The 22,340-nt window shown below is 43.0% G+C and overlaps 1 protein-coding gene across 2 annotated transcripts in view; it reads right to left on the minus strand.

The window, feature by feature from the left end:
• ywhae (tyrosine 3-monooxygenase/tryptophan 5-monooxygenase activation protein epsilon) overlaps positions 1–17,640 on the minus strand; it is a 47,819-nt gene extending 30,179 nt beyond the window's left edge. The window contains exon 1 of one of the 2 annotated variants that reach the window (XM_033045877.1): positions 17,267–17,640. In XM_033045877.1, coding sequence (XP_032901768.1) covers positions 17,267–17,330 — 64 coding nt within the window. In that variant the 5' untranslated portion in view covers positions 17,331–17,640. The remainder of the gene's footprint in view (positions 1–17,266) is intronic. The other variant, XM_033045878.1, reaches the window with a different exon arrangement.
• Positions 17,641–22,340: the final 4,700 nt, after the last annotated feature.

Genomic DNA, 22,340 nt, shown 5'->3' on the forward strand with positions numbered 1-22,340 from the left:
ACCAACATAAAAACAAAGTGTAAATGCCCCTTCAAGGTAAACTAATCCCAGTGCTTCCACACCTCAATTTTTCCCCCCTGAAATAGAATCCCAAATTTCCTAGAATTTGATGGTATTTCCTGAAAATTTCAAAATGCTTCCTGCATGCTATTTGTTGTTTTTTTGTGGGCACACGTTAACAACACAAACAAGGCAAAACAGATCTATGTAACTACCCCGTATCTGCCTGCTTTCTCACTTGTAGAGTGTTATGCAAGGCAGCTACCTCCAACAGCTTTCGTTATCTTTGTTTTTTCAACCTGCTCTCATGTCTCAGTCTCTGCTCTCTCCAACTCTCCCTCTATCTCCCTCCCCTTCCCCCTCTCACCCTTCCTTTTTTCTCTCCCTCCCTCTTTTATTCCCTCCCCACCTCTCTCCTTCTCCCTCTCTGCCCCTTGAGCCCACCCACCGTTCTGTAAAATCACGGCCAATTCCACTGGTAACTGCAATCCCACTGGTAACCTTTCACCACTGGGCTTATCCAAATTCTACCACTGCCTGAAAAATAATCAAAGGCGCAACTTCCACTGAGAAAGAGAATTCCGAAGAGTCATTGTTATACGAGAATTTTCCCGAACAGTCTGTGACCCATAGCGCTATGTGTAAAGCCCATAGTGCTCCAGCCGGTATTTAGAACCCATAGTGCTGCAGCCGACAGCTATTCGTTTAAATTCCCACGCGTTAAACTGATAGCGCTCTGATAGCAGGACAGGCAGTAACTCTGGAGAGAAGGAATGGGTGACGTTTCTGGCCAAGACCCTTCTTCAGACTGAACTGAACTCTCGTCGGTGAGAGTACTTGTGATTGTTTGAAGAAGGGTCTCGACCCGAAATGTCACCCATTCCTTCTCTCCAGAGTCGCTGCCTGTCCCACTGAGTTACTCCAGCTTTTTCAATTTCATCTATCTATCTTCAATTTCAGTTAAATAAAAAAACAGAGTGCTGGAGGAACTCAGCGGCCTAGGCGGCATCTGTGGAGGGAATGGATTAGGAGTCGTTTCGGGCCAGGTTCTTCCTGGAGACGGGAGAGAGAGAGCGAGAGATAGAGAGATTCCAGCCTCTTAACCCCAAGCACCGTGGTAGATCAACGCTTACAAAAATAATCATCCAGATCTTGAAATTTAAAATACTAATAGATTTAATCTGCTACAATTTTTAGAGGTACAGTATGACTTTTAACATCCTTGCATTTTAAGCAGCAAGATCTTAAGTCAATTTCACCGGGTTATTACTTTTCCATTGGCGATAGTTAATGAAACAGGAAGACGGGCTGATCTCGGTTGTTCCCACCTGCCCGTTGCACCTCGACCAGTACAGCAGTGACTTGTTGTTACGATTATCTATTGTCGGATATTTTTTTAATCCACATTTAACAATGCAAAAGCATTCCCTCCAGTATTCTTATCGCATTTCCTTACGAAATACAGAAAATCCGTACTATTTGGCAGCTCTGTGTCATGGTTGTAGTTGAAACTGCGGATGATGGTTAATACACAAAACAACACAAAGTGCTGGAGTAATTCAGTGGCTCAGGCAGCATCTCTGGAGGACATGTATAGGTGACGCTGGGACCCTTCAGACTGATACAGTCTGTAGAATTACCCCAGCACTTTGTGTAATTTTATCTTAAAACTAGGTGCCCTTGCTGCTGGCCTGCACCAGCAAGACCTTCATCGGCCACTGCATGGTCCGGTTGACGCAGAAGTTATTGCGACTCACATGGTAACCCTGGCTGTCAGCTTTCTACCAAAAGCTGACAAAGACAAAACGCGCTCAGTCACCATGAGGCTCCCTCTCCTCTGACCGCAGTCCGCTCCCCACTTCACCACCGGCTCCTCCTCCTTCCCCGCAGCGGCCGATAACTTCCAACGTGGAGTATGCTGGCATCTGCGGGGGACGAGACCAAGTGGACAGGGCACCGGGAGGAAGCGACAGCAGAGGCCAACAAAGCGATGGTTAACAAGAAGAGGCGACCGCTGGTGAGTGGAGAGTCCCACAGTGACCGAGCGCAGACCGTCGGTGGTGGCGGCCTGAGGAAAGCACTGTTCCCTGGAGCTACAACCTGAGGTGTAACAGCTGCATGCATCACGTGAAAAAAAGACTGGCTGTTGCAGCTTGCGAGCCGGGAGTGGCGTGCAGAAGTCCACCCCTTATAACCGTATAAAAAATCCGTTATAAATGGGTCAGTTAAAGCAAGGGTTTACATAATTAATATGGTATTAACATTCAGACTGAATATCAGAGCCAAACTGATTTTTCTTTTAAAATCTACCACTTTTCTTCCATTGTCACTATGGAGAAAAACACGAAGGCCAGGAAACTTGGAAAGATTAATGGAGATGTCTTGAGGATAGTTCATATTATGTTTGAGGTGGTGCTGAATGTCCTAAGGCACATAAAGATAGATAAATGAAAGACGCAGGTGTTGCTGGATGACTGGAAGGTATCTAATGTTGAGTCACTATTTAAGAAGGGCTGTGCCTGGGAACTATAGACAGTGAGCCTAACATTAATGGTAGGTAAGTTACTGGAGAGGTTTCTGGTAGATAAGATATGTGCATTTGGACAGACAGGGGACTGGTCAGGGATAATCAGCATGATTTTGTATGTGGGAGATAGTCATGAATCTGATTTGAGATTTCTTTGAAGTAACTAAGAAGGTTGGTTAGGTCAAGGCCATAGACACAAAAAGCTGGAGTAACGCAGTGGGATAAGCAGCATCTCTGGAGACGGAATGGGTGACGTTTCAGGTCGAGACCCTTCTTCACCCCATCTCAATCCGAAACATCACCCATTCCTTCTCTCCAGAGATGCCGCTGAGTTACTCCAGCCTTTTGTGTCTATCTTCAGTTTAAACCAGCATCTGCAGTTCCTTCCTACACAAGGCAATAGACGTTGTCTATATGGATTTCAGCAATGCCTTTGATAAGTTTCTGTATGGTAGGCTGCTCTGGAAGATTAGATCACGTGAGATCCTGGGAGAGCTAGCTAATTGGATACAGAATTGGCTTCATGGAAGCAATAGGTGGTGTGGAAGATGAACAATCAAATTAGGCTACGTCAAGTCCCATTTCGTACATCATGTTCCTTCGTATAATAAGAAACTTGAAAGCCATCTTTTCACCCATCCTACTGCAGGCAATATATCCTACAATTAGGCCTGGATCTGTGGGAAGTAACAGAGTACATTTCTTCCCAATGCTATCTGGAACCAGGACCATGACCTCAGAATAAGGGGATCCTAAATTAAGGTGTAGAGGAATTTCTCTACAGATTACCATGAGGGCAAAATCATATAAAATATTCAAGACAATGATTGAAAACATTTAAACTACAAGACAAACAAGAGACATCAAGTGTAGAAAAGCAGCACTGAGTCCAAGAATGCACAGCCGTGATCTTAACGATTGGCAGAACAAGAGGAAGGGGCCAATTGGCGTACTTCCTCATCCTGTTTCAGATGTTAAACTCCCATTTTGCACTCGATTTGTCATTTACTTCCCTCAACACAATTCACTGCATTCCCGATCTTAACACGAAATCCATGTTTTGCCCACAACATTCCCTAAATTCAAGAGGTAGCCATTACCAATATTTCTTTCAAAATGACACTGTTCAGACAAAGGAAGGAAATGACAGTTCAAACCAACCATTTAAATCCCCGATGCTCACTTGCTTCAGAACAAATACATTCTGCAATGGACTGAACCGGCCAACTAAAAATCACTAAATTGACCGCAAATATTCCAGGCAAATGAATACGAAATCATGCTAATTCTTTTTATACCAATGCCAGACTTTCCTTTGGTAAGCACATAATGAAAATCTATCACTTAACTGATTACCACAGATCTTCAATTTCATTAGGGGAAGGTGATCATTTTCTTTAATATGACGTGCAATTTCCCCAGACCTATCCATTTTAAAACTGGAAAGTTTATGCTGAAATGAGCAACCCTCTCTACTTCAAAGTAACTAATATTCAGGGCACACACCTAGAACCACACCCAAGCAACCTAAGCTGACATGACGCAATTACTAGGTTGGGATGGATAGCTGGATTGTGATCGTGACACCTTGCTCCCAAACACAAATTGAATTTCCTACAGCTACTTTGATTAATTCAAACCAGGTTAGCGATGCTTTGGGCCGGGACTCTTCTTGGGGAAGGGGGGGGGGGGCTGGAGAAAAGGGGATACTGGAAGAGAGATGGGGCAGGTAATAAGTTGATATGGATGGGGGAGTGAGCAGAAAAAGTGGGAGGGATTTGTAGTTGCTTAAAATTAGATAATTCTAAGTTCACACCATTTGGTTGTAAGCTACCAAAGCGCAATAGTCCGTGGCCTCAATCTGGAAATAGAAGTGGTCCAGGACAGAAAGGTCAGAATGGGAATGCAAAAGTCAAAATGGTCAGCAACCCCAGAGCCTTAGCGGACCTAGCACAAATGTTCGGCAAAACGGTCGCCGAGTGCGATTAGTCTCGCCAATGTACAGGAAGCCACATCAGGAACATTAGATGAGATTAGACGATGTTCACATGCACATCAACAATACATCTATTGAGTCTAAAGCCAGACACGCACTTTAAAGTGCCATATAAATTCCAATTTCAGCTATTGTTTTGTTCGCAGTTTCAACAGCATGGCAAATAGAGATACAGGAATAAGCATAATCTGTAAAATTGAAATTAAGTAAACCCTGATCATTACTTTCAACCCAGCATAGTTTTATTCAATTACTTTGTACACCCTACCACTACAGGGACTTTAAACTACCCAGTTCAATTTCCAGCAATTAATGATCAAAATTTGTAGAGTTGCTAATCAAAAGAAAACAAAGGATTCTTGCAAGTAGAGCAAACTAAATTTAAGAATATGGTAACCATTATACATGGAAATAAAATTTAAAAATGGTCAAAATAACAGGGACTACAGGAAATAGCAATATCGCAGAATTACAACAGAATAGTTCAAATTAGTTGATTACACAAGTGCTACATGCTTGATGTCTACGATGCAATGGAGGAAAGGCCTATTTTAGGCAAATTCATGTTTTTAAGTTCTTATCTCCAAACTCCAACATTGGTATTTAAGAAGGAACTGCAGATGCTGGATAATCAAAGGTAGACAAAAGTGCTGGAGAAACTCAGCGGATGCAGCAGCATCAATGGAGGGAAGGAAATAGGCAATGTTTAGGGCCAAAACCCTTCTTCAGATTGATGTAGGCTGGGGGGAAAAGAAAGGAGAAAGGAAGAGGAAGAGCCCGAGGACTAAGGGGGGCTGAGATGGAGAGGAGACAGCAAGGGCTACCGGAAATTGGAGAAGTCAATGTTTATGCCGCTAGGAATACGAGGTGCTGCTCCTCCAATTTCTGGTGGTGCTCACTCTGGCCATGGAGGAGGCCCAGAACAGAAAGGTCGGATTCAGGAGGGGAGGAGAATTTGAAGTGCTGAGCCACTGGGAGATCAGGTTGGTGTTCGGCAAAACGATCACCAAGCCTCCACTTGGTCTCACCGATGTAGATCAGCTAACATCTAGAGCAGCAGATGCAATAGATGAGGTTGGAGATGCAACTTTCCCTACCATTTCTTGACCTCACCATCTCCATCGCAGGTGATAGACCTCTGACCGACATCCACTATAAACCCACTGGCTCCCATGGCTATCTAGACTACACTTCTTCCCACCCTGCTTCCTGTAAGGACTCCATCCCCTACTCCCAATTCCTCCGTCTACGCCGCATCTTCTCCCAGGATGAGGTGTTCCACACCAGGGCATCGGAAATGTCCTCATTCTTCAGGGAACGGGGGTTCTATAGATGAGCCTCTCACCAGGGTCTCTTCATTACCCCGTAACACTGCTCTCTCTCCCCATCCCCCCCCACACTCGTAACAAGGGTAGATTCCCCTAGTCCTAACCTTTCACCCCACTAGCCTTCACATACAACAAATAGTCCTCCGTCATTTTCGCCACCTCCAATGTGACCCCACCACTCGCCACATCTTCCCATCTCCCCCCTTTTCCGCAAAGACCGCTCCCTCCGTAGCTCCCTGGTCAATTCTTCCCTTCCCTCCTGCACCACCCCCTTCCCGGGCACTTTCCCTTGCAACCGCAAGAGATGCTACACTTGTTGCTTTACCTCCCCCCTCTACTCCATTCAAGGACCCAAGCAGTCGTTCCAGGTGCGACAGAGGTTCACCTGCATCTCCTCCAACCTCATCTATTGCATCCGCTGCTCTAGATGTCAGCTGATCTACATCGGTGAGACCAAGCTTAGGCTTGCCAATCGTTTCGCCGAACACCTCCACTTCCGCATTAACCAACCTGATCTCCCGGTGGCTCAGCACTTCAACTCCCATTCCCAATCCGACCTTTCTGTCCTGGGCCTCCTCCATGGCCAGAGTGAGCACCACCGGAAATTGGAGGCGCAGCACCTCATATTCCGCTTGGGCACTTTGCACCCGAGCGTCATAAACATTGACTTTTCCAATTTCCAGTAGTCCTTGCTGTCTCCTCCACTTCTCAGCTCTCCCTCAGCCCTCGGGCTCCTCCTCTTCCTTTCTCTTTTCTTCTTCCCCCCCCCCCACATCAGTCTGAAGAAGGGTTTTGGCCCGAAACATTGCCTATTTCCTTCGCTCCATAGGAGCTGCTGCACCCGCTGAGTTTCTCCACTGGTATAGTATGAGCACCAATAAGTGGCCAATGCAATTCAGTACAAATACCATCCACTCATTTGGTAAAGTTAAGGAGCGGTTCTCAAATGAAACACAAGCAGCAACTCCTTGTTTCCAAATAAAGTCCAGACCTATAGAGAGCCACGGCAAACAGAAGGCAAATATACTTAGTTCTGAAGATAACATTGTTTAAATATGCTATTTAACTACAAGTTTAAGTTTGTAATCTGCCGAGCTAGGAGATCAAATCAATCGAGGCCCCCACAATTGGAAACAGATGAGTTGGTATTTTAGTTATGAATTAATAATGATTTAGACAAAATTACTTGGGTAATAATTCAGAGATTTTACAAAAATTAGTTTTTAACAATTTTTACCAAGCCTTTCCTTGGCTCTATTACCATATGCAACCTTTTGCAATAACATTTATTTTTAGAATACTTCATTTTATTTAAGGTCTATTTCGTTCACCCAATATCCTGGCTTAACCATGATACAACTTGCTATCCAACATCTAATGCCAATCAATAGAAAATGCCACTCATGACTCCTCCTTTAAACTATGTCAATAATCTTCCATCTTAAAATCATAAATGGCCTTGAGCAATCTTCTGTGCACAGATGTGGTTTTAAATAGAAATTCTGAAATTTCCAACTACAGTACCATGGAATTCCAAGGAATTTTCAGCACACTGGAAATGTATTTCTGAAATCATTGATGAGAACTTGGATTTTAACTAGCTGTTCCCCGCTACAACGTTGGAAAAAGGTTATGCCTGTCGAATACAATTGGCTACTCAAACTGTTGACATCACTGTTACTGGCGTCTTTCTCAGCTAATAACTGAAGGAACAGTAAATGGGAACACAAGCAGAGCAGCTGCAAGCGCCATCTTCTTGCTGCAGATCATAAAACCCACCCCATCCCACCAAAGCAATTTTTAGTAGATGTACCAAAATCGCTAATATTCCCCCCCACAATTATTAATGACATCTCCAACATTACAATTCATTGAAATCCTAAAGTAAGCATGTTTATGGAAATTCTGACCGAAACAAAGGCAACCCATAGAAGATTAAAAACAAATCCTGACATGCGGATTAACTTTGCGATCATTTTTGACATTGCAATATGGTTGTACTTTTGACATGGTTGCTAAATATCTACTTGCCGTATATAAACGAATCTAGTAGTTGCACAACAACTTTTACAAACAGAACCACAGCAGTGTGGGTCCTTTGTATCGCACAACAAAATGGTGTACCCAATTCATTGGTTTTGAATGCAAGTACTCATTCTTAGATTTCAAAATCGATTTAAATCACCAGAACTTCTGGATAAACATTTCTCATTTCTAACTTGATTTGAATCTATCACAGACTTAATAACATTTCTTTTAGATGGCTGTAAATAACGACATCACATCATGATAATCCCACAAAAAATAGGGATTTTACAACTGTATTAAAGCAAGCTTTCACTCAAGGCATGTCTGAAGCCTGAATACAGAAATTGGAATAGTAAAATCTGGATTACAGTGGAGCCATAGAAATGCTATGGTGTCTTTAAAATAAGTATCAAATTAATAAATCATTCAACATTCCAGCCTAAGATCCTGCAAATGATAGAGCATTCATTTCGAATGCAAAGGCAGGCTTAGCAGTCACTGCACAGTTAAATAGGTTAAAGCTGAAAAGCACATTTCCACTGTGTCCCATATTGTTATCATATTAATGGATTTCCTTAAAGTATCTACTTGCTCTTTATACATAAATCAATAGATTCCAACAATATTCACAATCAGCACATTTACAAAAAAGGTGTTCACTTAATGAAGCTGTTGTGTATTGTGCCTTGATGGTTTATTTTTTGTTAAAGTCCATAACGAAAATGTAGCAAATGTAATATTACTTAGAAGCCTGAGAAAGTAGAGGATAATTAGAAATATCCAAAACATCTTATTATATAACATGTCAATAATGCTTTCACAGCTCCAAGCAGATATGTTGTTGGAATTTTCAGGAAAAACCTTTAACAGAAAACTTTAGCTACTTCTATAAATGTTCTATCTGCTTAATCCCAGTCTCAACATTAAATTATAAAGCGCTTCCTCCTACCAGCTTTACAATAAACTATTTCACCCCCTTTATTAAAGATCAGAAAGTACCATAGCCAAATAATCTGAATTGTCATGGATAGAAGAGATCATTATCATGGGCAGATCAAAGTAAGCAAAGCAGGCTTTGAGTTTGATTAGTCACCACAGCTCTGCTCTAACAAAATGCACTTGACAACCAGAAACTAGTCATAACTTCTGGGCATTTGAATAATTAGTAGTTGCTAAAGGGAAGTAAACCTCTTGAAATCTGATGCACAAACTATTAGAATACATTTGTAATAGCAGTAGATAAACAGCTGATGGTATTAATTGACTACTTGAGGATCATGGGATACAATTGAGAATTTCAGAAAATAAGACGAACACTACAAGGAATGCAACTTATTTGTGTTTCACCGATTAACAACTAAATGTCCAAAACAGTAGACTCGTTTACTTATAACTGGACAAAGAAATGATGCTTCACTGGGGATAAAGGCAATCTTTCTATCAGATGCAAACAAAGCTGTGATCCCAAATTAAGGACGTTCCCATGATTTGGATGGAAGGACGTAATGTTTTTGCACACCTTATAGCCAAGACTAAGAATACACCATGCGTCCAACACATTTTGAACAAGATAATTTTAAACTAAAGCTTTGAAAGTCATTCTGATACACAATCATGCATACATCCACAGCTGGGAGTTTTAAAACGGGAACAATATCTCAATTGACAAATTTACTTTAGCTTCCAATCAGCCTGCAATTGCTTTTGAAATATATGATGCCTTTAACTCAAGGTTCTCCCTGCTCTTAATTGATACATTGAATAGTATTTTATACTTTAAAAACTTGGTAAATTCCTAAAAATCCTCCAAGAAAAAACGTTTTGAAGCTGACTATTCTCATTCATGAACCTAGCTTAGATTCTTAAATTGTCTAATCTGTACACCAATAGCACCTGATCGTTGAATTTATTTGCATTTTGCTCTGTTGCTAATTTCCTGGCCCTGGAAGAGCCACAATAGCATCAGTCTCTCTATTTTAGTATAGGAAGTGAAGAAATGGACAAAATGTCAGCCAGGATACCAATCCTCATAAGAGACCAGAAGGAGGTTCATATGGAAAGGAGACAGTCACACTGAGCTATGATGATTGCAGCATTCAAAAAGCTTTCCCACCATCCAGGCTGCAAGACAACCAGTAAATTGGCAACAGGACGTTCTTTCTTTGTGAGTTACCAGACAGCAAAAGAGAAGCTGCAGATATGCATGTAGTGGTTAGGCTAGCAGACAAATGTCCGTATGCTTGGATAACTGAACCAAGTCTGAATCACACTGCAGCTGGGGAAATAATTAAAACTGAAATTGAAAGTCATTTGTAAATAGTGCAACTGAATAGTTAAAACCATATCCAAATCTTGTTCAAAAGAAATCTGCCATCATCGCCACTGCCAATCCACCAATGCAGTTCATGTCTACATGTGCAGCTGGGAGAATCTTGAGACAGAAAGAATCTCCCATTAGCAAGGAATTTCAGGGAGCAATGAGAGATGACAATAAGGAACATAACATTTATATAAACAAATTTTAAAAAGGCAACTTCTCAAAATTGTTACGTGTGTTGATAGTGATAGGCACATGTACTAGTGCTACAGTATCATCACTATATGGATGCTACACAAGACCTCCTGGGATGCGTAATCTCTACAAACAATTTTTCCTAATCACCATACTTTTTATCATAAAATTCTCCTCCACTAGTCTATTAAAACCTGCTCCATTATAGGCAAAGATCAAATGATATTGAACATCTTCACCCTGACTGTATTGAGAATCAACCCAAAAAGGATTCCCATTCATCATCTGTTAAATTGGGGGGGGGGGGGGATTAACCTTGAAATAAATATTTCCAACAAAAACAACCCCACATACCAAAATCAACAAGCAGGTTTTTCTTTTGGCTTCCGCGGAAGCAAATTTACAATTAAAATAATCACCTTTCACCTTAAAAGTTCTTACATGCAATTTAAAGATACCTTTAATTCATTTTGGTACTTCGATAAGAGTTCAGTGTGTAAAAAAGCAACCCAGAACAAGTAAAGACATAGAGGAGAGCCACACCTTACGGAGATACGTTCCTAGAATACAATCTGTCACGTTTTCCGTACCATCACAATTCCCATTGAATCCCATGTTATAAGCGGAGAAATGTGTCTGCAGGATATTTCTCTCATATAAGCCATTTAATCAGCAATTATTAAACATTGGCCAACATTAGACTCGTGGATTGCACAATCATGTACTAGGAAAGATTTCAGGAAAGGATGGTTATCAAGGAAGTGGGTGAGTTCTGAGATTCAAAGGAAAAAGATGGCATGCAGTTCAAGAGAGCAATGGGATAAAGCACAGTGACTTGGCGGAAGTGGAGTAAAGACTGAAGGATTACTTTCAGGAGCCAGTGCAGCACGTCACAGTAAATGCTTCGCAGAAATGCTGCATTCTGTATCGTCTTTTCATATGTCCTCAGACTGGAGAGGGCGTGGCAAAGGAGGGACTCTGCTACCAACTGAATTTACATGGTGACCTCATAGCCAAAACATAATGCTCCACGGTATTGAGGGACTTAAATAAAAACTGACAGTGTTTCTTTTGCATTGTTTCATCCCCCCCCCCCCCCCCCCCCCCCCCCCAATTTCATTGGAGACATTAATTGCTGAAAGGTTATGAACTTGAACATTCCTCACCCAGATGCTACCTAACCTGCTGCATTTACTGATTTGAATATTTTTGGAAAATGAAGTTTATAAAATGGCAAGTACAACATATGTATCCCAACATCAGAAATGGGGTGGTAGACACAAAATGCTGGAGTAAGTCAGCGGGTCAGACAGGCAGCATTTCTGGAGAGAAAGACTGGTGACGTTTCGGGTCGAGACCCTTCTTCAGACATTAGAAATGGGGCTATTGCAGAATACTAAAAAGAATGCCATGCGTACATAAATCACCAATTAGGATCTTGTTAGAATATCTTCTGGCGTAAATACTACTACCATATGGTACAAAAAAAAATATTTGAAACTGGGACTCATTCAGCAGATTTGAAAAAATAGTTTTAACAAGGTCAGAATAGGGACAAACTACTTATAATAAACAATAACCCAATTTACCACTAGTTGAAAATCTCAACTGTTATAGAACTTTGACCTGAAAATGTGATGGCGGCTAAATCCATACCTGATAAATATTAGACATGGAAAGTAAAACGGGGGAAAAGAACTGACATAGATTTGAGCTCTGGTGCAGGCAGGTAGGATGGGCTAAATAGACATCCTTGCTAGAATTCTGATTCCAAGGCTCCATAAAATATCAGGCAGTCTTTCTCAGTGTACGGTTAACCAACATGTTATAACCCACCTCCTTTATGCCATCTGTTTACCATGACAACCAATCATAATTAGATATGTCAGATCATTGACTAAACACCAAACCTCAAGCTTTGATCACACTCCTCTACACTTTGTGCTCCAAATCTGTTCCCTGTACAACCTTGCAATTTACTTGCACTTCATTAATTTAGCAATGAATCTCTCCAAGTCCAGGGTCCCTCTCCATCAAAACAGTAATTGTTTTGACAATCACCTATTTTTTAGCTTACAGAATACTTTCCAGTTTTTCCACAAATTACAGAATTATTTTCTTAAAGATGTCTTAACAATAATCCATCTTCTTCCAACACCTGTCCCTAATGTATTTCAACCTAACAATTCGCTTTACCTATTATGATTGTCTGAACCTCCTGCTCCTTCACATTGTTTATTGCTTTATTTTCTGTCTAGCTTAATCTCTCCTCAAAAAGCCTCATTAAAACCACGAATCAATCACCATTATCCAATTTTTTTTCAGTACTTCCAAACATAATGCCCAGCATTAATCTTCAAAAATAAAACATAGCACATAAGAGGACAAGGGGACACGACCCAAGCATTTCTGGTGCACATCAAATTTCCATTATGTACTTAAAATTTGAAGACTTGACATATGATCAAGCTTCTACTTAAAACAGTATGTGATGCCTAATTCTTAATTTAGTTTGTCTTTAGCAACTGAAGCCAATATATTAAGCAATATATCATAAGCAATGTAGAAACAAGGAACTGCAGGTAGTGGTTTATGACAAAGATTGACAGTGCTGGAGTAACTTAGCTGGCCAGGCAGCATCTCTGGAGAAAAACGATGGGCGAAATTTCAGGTCAGGAGTCCAAAGAAGGGTCCCAACCCAAAACGTCACCCATCCTTTTTCTCCAGAGATGCTGCCTGACCCACTGAGTTACTCCAGCCTATCTTTTATAATCAATATCAAAATGACCCAAACCCTTTGAGCTGCTTGGATATTGTTTTAAGTAGTAAAAGTAAATTATTAGCAGTTTTTCCAATAACTGAGCTGGCAAATTCCACTACAAGCTACTTCAACTAAGGAATGGCAGGGATCATTTACATAATTACCACATTTATAATTATGTGCTAGAAATTCTTAAATCTCCCAAAGTACTACTAAACTCATCCCAACCGAGAATATATTTGTCCTCTCAGGATGCAGAAACATCAACATTAATCGCCACAGCAGCTTGGTAGTTAATCTGAATAATGCCCGTTTTCATTAAAACTGAAGCTTTTTAGCTTCCCTGACGGCAAACCTGGTCATGCTGGGTGGAACTAAACATCAGTTATCTTGTCACATCTACACATCCCTGCAGACTTCAGCATCAATTCTGGTCAAACAGTACTAATGCAGTATAGGTATGTCATATGTGGAATCCAAGGCTCCACCTGATTAAAGCAGAGTCATATCCATACATCTTGGCCTCAACAAACATCAAAATTAGGAATTAGTCACTTTTGTTAATGCAGAGTATGTTATGCAAGTAGGACTGCCCCACTTACCTACCTTAACAAGACACCACACAACACTGATTGTGTGGTCCCTCAGGATGTTATGAGATATATTATTACACAATATAAAAGAAATTGATTCATTCTTTAAGGACAATAGACCCCAATTGCATTTTTAGCACGTTGGTAATTACCTGATCCGAGTTACAACAGTAATAGGGCAGCCACAAATGGCCCTCTGTCAATGCGGATTTCCAATTCACACTATTATTTGTCGCTCCCACTGGCAAGTTAACAAGATTAGGCCATTTGATCAATATACTGACACGGTCTGGCTGCTGACATTGTACAGAATATTGGAAGTTTCCAATACCTGGTAAAGTATCTAAATTTAAGATTTTGTACTACTTCAAAGTACAATCAAATCCTGTACCAAGAACTAGCTGATTTAATGACTGGAATGAAAATGCAGAAGTCCCACCCACATAACTGGCAGGCAGGTGCCAAGAATGTTTTAGTCACAGATTTTGTGGCATTTTCAATCTCACGAGCCACCATAACCTATTTCATACCCACTAAATGGACCAGGATGGAGGTACTGTACATGCCATTGAAGGCAATCAAAATAAAAAAATAATGGAAGAAGCAAATGGGTCAAATTCCAGAACCATGTCTCCACTGCCTCAAATTATGGAAATTCAGCATGTCCCCAATAACTAACAATTTCTACATCATCGTAGAAAGCAATCTGTTGGGATGCATCAGAGCATGGCAACAGTACTGACCAAGACAGCAATAAATCTCAGTTGTGAATGCAGCTGAGTCTATCACACAAACTAGCCCCTACCCCCCCCTCCTGTACTTCCACTACACTTCACACTACTTTTCAAAAAGCAGCTAACATAATCAAGGATTACTCACACCATACATTGTCTCTTGTTCCTTCGGGCAGAAGATACTAATCCTGGTTAGTTTGTACCACCAGATTCAAAAACAGCTTCTTCCTCCACTGTTATCAGACTCATGAATGGAACACAATTGGGGGACGTATTCCCAATGTTTCAATCTACCTTGCTGCAGCCCTTTGCAACTTCATTTGTACTTTCTCTGCGGCCATGACACTATATTCATAATTTTCTCAGTGCACTGTTGTACTTATCTATTGTAGGATTGCACTGGTTTATGGTTAGAATTTCCTGGATAGCACAAAAACATTTTTCCACTATATCTCAGTGCACGATAATACCAGAAAGATTAGAGTCCACGCAAACTAAAATTCTGAACTTTGAACCAGTTTAGGAGACAAGAAATTCCGCTACAATTAAACTGCAGGTGGTTGAATCAAAATTGGCTGCTGGGACAACTAATATCAGTTAATCAGATCAAAGAATTCATCCTCTTTCCCCAAATTATCCAGTTCCATGAAAATGAGCCATTATTTTCCAATATTAAACTATTTAAGATAAATGCCTCTACGTAATGCAGATATTAATTTAAAAATAACACATGGGAGACTTGTTTACAAATGAAACTTTATTTGTTGCAAATATGAATGTTCACAATTATTCTCGTCTCACCTGCCCATCATTTTATGCCGTTGTTCAAATTAAATAAATATTGTTAACAGCTTTATCAGTTTCTGAGCAGTTGGAATCAGCATGTGATCTTTGCAGATGGAATGCCATAAAACCACCAAGTTAGGTACTTTTAACATACAAATGAGTGTTTCTGAAAAAAGATACTATTCCTTCTCTTCACAGTCCTCAATTAAATCATATGTAAATGAAGATTTTTTTTAAGCTACAATGTTCAATCATGTCTGTAAGACTGCAATATTATTAGCCTGGTTAGCATCATACGCCTATGATGGCATGGAGCAACCATTCGGGTATCTTCATCCACAAAGAATCTCAAACCAATTCTGTAGCCAAATCATTGTATCACATGCTGCCTGGGAGCCAGTGATTAGATAGATACATTATGCTCTCTGCTTATGCCACCCACACACCGGAATAATGGCAGCACTAGCAAAAATCACTGTACAATTGCACTTAAGTGTAGAATTGGCAAAAAAAAAATCATTCAATGATCATGGCTGAATTAAGTGATAGGTGCAAGATTTCCACAAACCCTTTTAATGGCCTAAATACTTGACTTCATCAGAACTCAACAACCTTGAATCAAAACTGCAAGATCTCACCCAGCCTGTTAGCTTTCTGAATGTAAAACTAAAATGCACCAAGTGTCTCACTTTTGACTTACACAAGGCACAACCCTGTTAAAATAAAAGCTCCTAATAGTTTTGGGATAATACATGAAACAGGGTGAAATCTGAATACAGGTGTAATGTCATTAATCTCCTTATACCTGCAAAACATGAATAGCTTCCCACCCTTCAAAATGTAATTGGGCATTAGTATAGAAATGAATTTACTGTCACAGAGGCATGACATTGCTAAACATTAACAATACTTGATTTGATGGTATAGCGGAAGGGGCTGATTTTAAAACTGTTTGCCACAATTAACAATTCAACAGATGAGCTGTTTGGTTAAGCAAGATGTATTTTTTATTTTTTTATTTTAGATTTCATCACTACTCAACTCCAAAGCTACATATTGCCATGACTATGATTACAGAACTCAGACTATAACACTTAAAAATAGAAAAACAATTATCCCAAAAAACATTAACTGGATTTTTTTTTTAATCAATTCAATAGGACAAGCCAAATGGGTGGAAAAGAATATGTAAAAACAGCATGCTGTTCGACTTTTTAAAAAACTGCTTGGCCTTATTCCTCGGCATGTGTGCGCCAAGGGTGACATGCAACTTCCGCCACGGCAGAGAAAAAATTTCCTATTGTGTAATTATTTAAAGCCATAATATATTAAAAGGAGTCTTTTTTTAAAATTCTATTTAAAATACATTTAAACAATTAGTAATCAGCTTTCTTGGAGGGTCTGAATGGGGACAAATGTCATTAAAATCCTTTAAAATAAGTACGACACGGGGGGAGGGGAGAGCGATCCTGCCCCCTTTCATTGACCCCTCCATGAATGCAGGAAATCATTCAACGCCATTCTGGGCAGGGAATGAGAGATCATGTCGAACCGGTTTGATGGTGGTGCTGGCAAAAATATCCCTGAGAAAATGCATTTAAGTTAAAGAGGAAACGGCGAGGAAGGAAAGAAAATGCAGGGAAAAGTAAAGAGGAGGGGAGCCTGCGGCGGAGGCACCGCGCCATGCCGAGAAAGGGAGGGGTCGGTGCGGAGTGGGGAAGGAGGGTGGAGAGAGGGTGCGGATTAGGGATCAGCCTCCCACCCCACGATGTATCCGTGCCCATGGCATGGGGAAGGTGGGGAGCAGGGCTGGGGGGGGAGAAGGAAGAACGGGGAAGGGGTGTGGAGGGAGCGCGGGCTCCGAGCCGCCGCCGGCCGCCATTTTGTGCAGTTGTATGGAGCCGGTAGCCGTGGGCGGGGAGCGGGCTAAACCCCGCCGGGTTGCGAGATACCACGGCACCCCCGCCCCGAAACATCACCCCCTCCCCACTATCCACTCACCGTCATAGCGCTCAGCCTGCTCGGCCAGCTTGGCTTGGTAGACCAGATCCTCGCGGTCATCCATCTTCTCCGGCGGGGGGGGAAGCTCAGGCGCTCGACGGGGGGGGGGAGGGCTTTCTCTCTATCTGCCGGGAAGGGGGCTGGCCGAGTTTTATTTTTTTTTCAAGATGCTAAAAAAATAAAGGTAACGGATGTTCTACGCTGCTTTATTCGTGGGAGGAAGATGGTGTGAAGAGAGAAAGAGACACAGATGAACGAGCGCCGTGCTCAGGACACACCAGCCTCGCACCCGCCGCCGAGCAGCTGCCAAAATGGCGGACGACAGAGTGTAGTGCCGGGCCGGGTCTGCCGGGCGCTTGCGCCTCACCAACCCAGCGCCGTCGGTGATGAGGCTAGCGCACTTATTTTTCCACAGTCCCTACTTCGTTGTGGGCGCGCACATGCGTAACGAGAGGAAAGAGTGCGGCGGAAGGATACCGGGCGAGCTTTCTTCCACCGCCCTCGAAAAGGCACAAAGCACATAGTGCCGGGCACCGCGCCCTCGGTGCCTCGCCCGAACCGTCCGCAATGTACTTCGGCGCAGCGGAGCGCAGACACAAAGAGAAGCGAAGGCCACTGTGTCAAGTCACGCTTGGAAAATAGTGCGGTTGTGAGCAACGTGTGGGCGTAGGGAGAACAGCATGCACACGAAGATACTGCGAGCTCTTCATCAAAGATTGCATTCCTCATAATGCACCCCCCCCCCCCCCCGGGTGAATTCTCCCATTTAAGACGCGTTTCGCTCTGGAACGCAGCACCCAAGCATTGCCCATTTGGTATTTTCAATAAAGGCCACCAATGTAATTTCTCAGCAAAATGGCATTAGTCAATCAGTCAGTCAGTCGTTAGTGCAGGAGTGGAGGATCGCCACACTGTGGGAAGGATGAGGAGGGAGCGCCGCGCTGTGGGAGGGGCGGTGAGGGAGAGCCACACTGTTGGAAGGGGTGGTGCTTCCTCACTTCCCCTCCCACAACGCGGCGCTCCCTCTCCACCCCTCCCACAGATTCCCTCCACCACTTCTCCCACAGCATAGCCCTCTCTCAGTACTGCACCTCCCACAGTAAGGCTCACAGTATGGTCTGTCTCTTGCTTCCAAGTAGGTTTCAATTTAACTGCCTTTACCCAGTGGTTCATGTAAAACCCTTGAAGAGTGGAAATGGGGAACTCCCATCTGCGAGGGCAAGTTGAAGTCAACCCCTCAGTACATCTCTGGCAGGGAGAAAAAGCACATTTTGTTGAGATTTCCTCACATGAGGACTGTAGAGGTTGGGACTGTTTCCCCCTCCTAGATTGCTGGACTCTTTACACTCTTTCGCAGAAGAGGATCGACTCATCCAATGCAATCACCCTACTCTTTTAAATCCCTGTACCACTTGTAAATCTAGCACTATTTCCAGAATCTATATTTCATGGACTTCGGTGTTTTTCTCTTCACTCTATCTATGGTACATACGTTTAGCTTAGTTGTATTCATATGTGGCGTAATCTGATTTGATTGAATGGCACACAAATTATTGTACATGTGACAATGCTGAACATTTGCAATAAAGGACACATCAGTCAGGGAGTATCTATGGAGAGAGAATTACTTAACGTTTTAGTTCTGGCACCCTTCATCAGAGCTGGGAAAGAGAGAAAATACATTAGTTTTACGTAAAGAAGGTGGGGGGGATGAGTAGAACAAAGGAAATATCTCTGACAGGGTGAGACCATAATGCAGTAGGTAAGGGGCAGATACGGTCAGATTAAGATTCTTTGCCTGTGTAAAGTCTTCCTCCTGGTGAGGGACTTGCCTAGAAGTCAAACCTTTCCAAAAAGGGAAAAAAACCCCCAATGAGTGGAAATGTCAAAGACAAGAGGGCAGAGGGACAAAGTTTAAAGGAGATGTGTGGGGTAAGTATTTTTACAACAAAGGATGGTGGGTGCCTGGAACGTTCTGCCTGGGATAGAGGTGGAAGCAGATACAAAAATTGCATTTTAAAGGCTTTTAGATAAGCATTTGCATATGCAGGAAATGAAGGGATATGGACAATGTGCAGGCAGAGAAGATTAGTTGAACTTGACATCGTATCCGGTGCGGACTGTATGGGCCAAAGGGTCTGTTCCTGTGCTGTTCATCCTGCGCAGTGTCAGCAAGGGAGAAACATAAGGGGCGGAGATAAGGTGAATGGTTACAGTCTTTTCCCAGGGTAGGGGAGCCCAGAATTAGAGGGCATAGGTTAAAGGTGAGAGGTTTTATTTATTTAGCGAATGCAAAGTCCTTTAGCCAAGCAGTTGCCTCTTGATCTGCTGTATGAAGGGTGACAAGTCCTCCTTTGAGTCTTTGTTGAGGGCATGCTTCAATGATGTGTTGCATTGTTTGCTGCTCTCCACAAGCACACCATGGGGTTGGACTGCTGCCCCATTTGTGAAGGCTGGCCAAGCAGGGGCCATGTCCAGTCCTGAATCTATTCAGCGTCGTCCACTGCTTCCTTGGGAGATTGGTGCCAGGGACCGGTAGGGTGGGGTCTGACACCAGATGTTTATTTGGGACGTCCTTGGACTCCCATTCCCTTTTCCAAGCTGATTGGATGGTGAAATCAGCTGGTGGTGGGTTCTTCCAAATTGGTCGTCTAGATGGAAGTCGAGCAGTGGGTGGGTTGAAGATGTCCATGTGAATTGGCAGGTGAGGGGAGTTTTTGGTCTTTTGGAGCATCCTTTGAGTGAGGACTACTCGCCGGATGTGTGGAGGGGCTATGTTGGATAGGACAGGGAGCCAGGGGAGTGGTGTTGAGCGGATTGTTCCTGTGATGATCCTCATTGTTGAGTTCAATTGGGTATCCACATGGTGTGTGTGGGATGACCTGGACCAAACAGGGGCACAATATTCGGCTGAAGAAAATGCAAGGGCTAGTGCTGAAATGCGCAGTGTGGGGGCTGCTGCCCCCCACTTTGAGCCAGCAAGCTTACTGAGGAGATTGTTTCTGGACTTCACCTTAGCTGCTGTTCTTTTAAGATGTTCCTTGAAGGATAGGGTCCTGTCAAGGGTCACTCCGAGGTAGGTTGGAGTGGGGGCATACTTCAGTTTGGTCCTGCTCAGATAGATGTTTGGTTCTCTTGTGGCTTCTGCATTATGGAGGTGGAACACACTAGAGACCGTTTTTGCTGGGCTTGGTTTTAGGCGCCAGGTTTTGCAGTACTCGTCCAGTTTAGCAAGGTCTTCATTGAGCACCTGTTCCAATGTACCAAAATCTGGTGCTTGGAAGGCCAAACAGATGTCATCTGCATAGATGAATTTGCGGGATTTGGTGGTGGGTAGGTCATTTGTGTAAAGGTTGAACAAGGTTGGGGCTAAAACTGACCCTTGCGGGAGCCCATTCTTCTGTATTCTCCATGCACTCTTGTTCTGTCCAAGGTGAACTCTGAACCTGCGGTTGGAGAGCAGAGATTTGATGGTTTCTGATGCCCAGGCAGGGAGTGCTTTGGTGAGTTTTAGGTGGAGGCCTTTGTGCCACACAGTGTCATAGGCTGCGGTGAGATCAAGGAACACTGCCCCGGTCTTCAGTTTGTTCTCGAAGCCGTTTTCAATGCAGGTGGTTAGGGCCAGAACTTGTTCTCCTGTGCTGCGGTCCTTGCGGAAACCTGCCTGATCCACACTGAGAATCTCTTCTACTCCTGGAGATATACGTTGTAGTATAAGGCGTTCTAAGATTTTGAGTGGGACGCAGAGTAGAGAGATTGGGCGGTAGCTTGCTGGTAGTTTTTTGTCTTTGCCAGGTTTTGGTATAGCAATGACTTTTGCTGTCCGCCATATCTTTGGGATGGAGTTAGTCTGTATGGCCCTAGTGTAGAGTTGGGTCAGCCAGGTTAGAGCTCGGGGGCCCAGGTGTTTCATGAACTCTGGAGAGATGTTATCATAACCTGCTGCCTTTCCACATTTCAGGCCCTGCAGGACCTTCTCCAGTTCAGCCACCTCGAAGGGCTCAGGGTTTCTTTCCTTTCCAGGTGTTCGTTGAAGCGTCCTTAGCTCTGTTGCGACAGCTCTTCTGGTGGACTTGTCTTGGGGTGCTTTTGCAATATTCAGTAGGTGGGATGCAACCTGGTTGGGTGTGACAGAAGGTCGGCTTTGGGTAGGGGGTTTCTGTGCAGCTCCTAGGCGGCGGATGAGGCTCCAGCATTTTCTGCTAGAGTGGGTGAAGTTTAGCTCTGTTACTGTCTCCTCCCATTTCCTTTGCCGAGCTGAAGATAGTGATTCAATGAGATGTTCTGCTATCTCAGGGTCCCCTGATGTTTTGTAGGTTTGTAGGAGGGCAGCGCTTTCTCCATCCAGGCATGGGACGTAGAGGGGACGGTAGCCTCTTGGAATTGTTTTGTGGGCAGCTTTATAGATGGCGCTGCAGAAACGGTTGTATGCTTCATCTACAGTGATGGTGTGGAGTGGGATGGTAACAACACTCTGGTCTAGAGTTTCACTGTATTTCTTCCAGTTGGCTTTGCGGAAATTCCAGCGCATCTTTCTTGGACTGTTTATGACTGGGAGGTGTAGGCCGATGTGTATGAGTGAGGGGCGGTGTTGACTGTGTGGGAAATCTTCCAGGATGAGGGTCTGTGCAGGGTAATGGGTTCCATTCAAAGAGCTGACCCAGCACAGGTCAGGAGAGTAGTCCTTGTTCCACCTGGCAGAGTGGAATGTTCCTCTTTGTTTTGGGTCGTGTATGAGAGCAAGGTCATTTCTGGATGCCCAGTCTGAAAGTGCCTCCCCATCATGATCCGCTGCTGGGTAACCCCAGTCAGGGTGGTGGCTGTTAACGTCTCCCACATAGATGGCAGGGTGGGGAAGGGTGGGTAGGACTTGCAGATCCCAGTTGGCACTTGGTGGCTTGTACACATTGACAATGTGGAAACCACCAATAGTTATGGTATCCTTTTGCAAAAGGTGAGAGGTGAAAGATTAAAAGGGACATGAAGGACAATGTTTTCACACAGAGCATTGTAAGTATATGAAATGAGGTTCCAAAAATAGAGATGAGCACAATTACATCATTTAAAAGTCAAT

This window comes from Amblyraja radiata, chromosome 28 (assembly GCF_010909765.2).
Source record: "Amblyraja radiata isolate CabotCenter1 chromosome 28, sAmbRad1.1.pri, whole genome shotgun sequence".
NCBI classification, from domain to species: Eukaryota; Metazoa; Chordata; class Chondrichthyes; order Rajiformes; family Rajidae; genus Amblyraja; species Amblyraja radiata.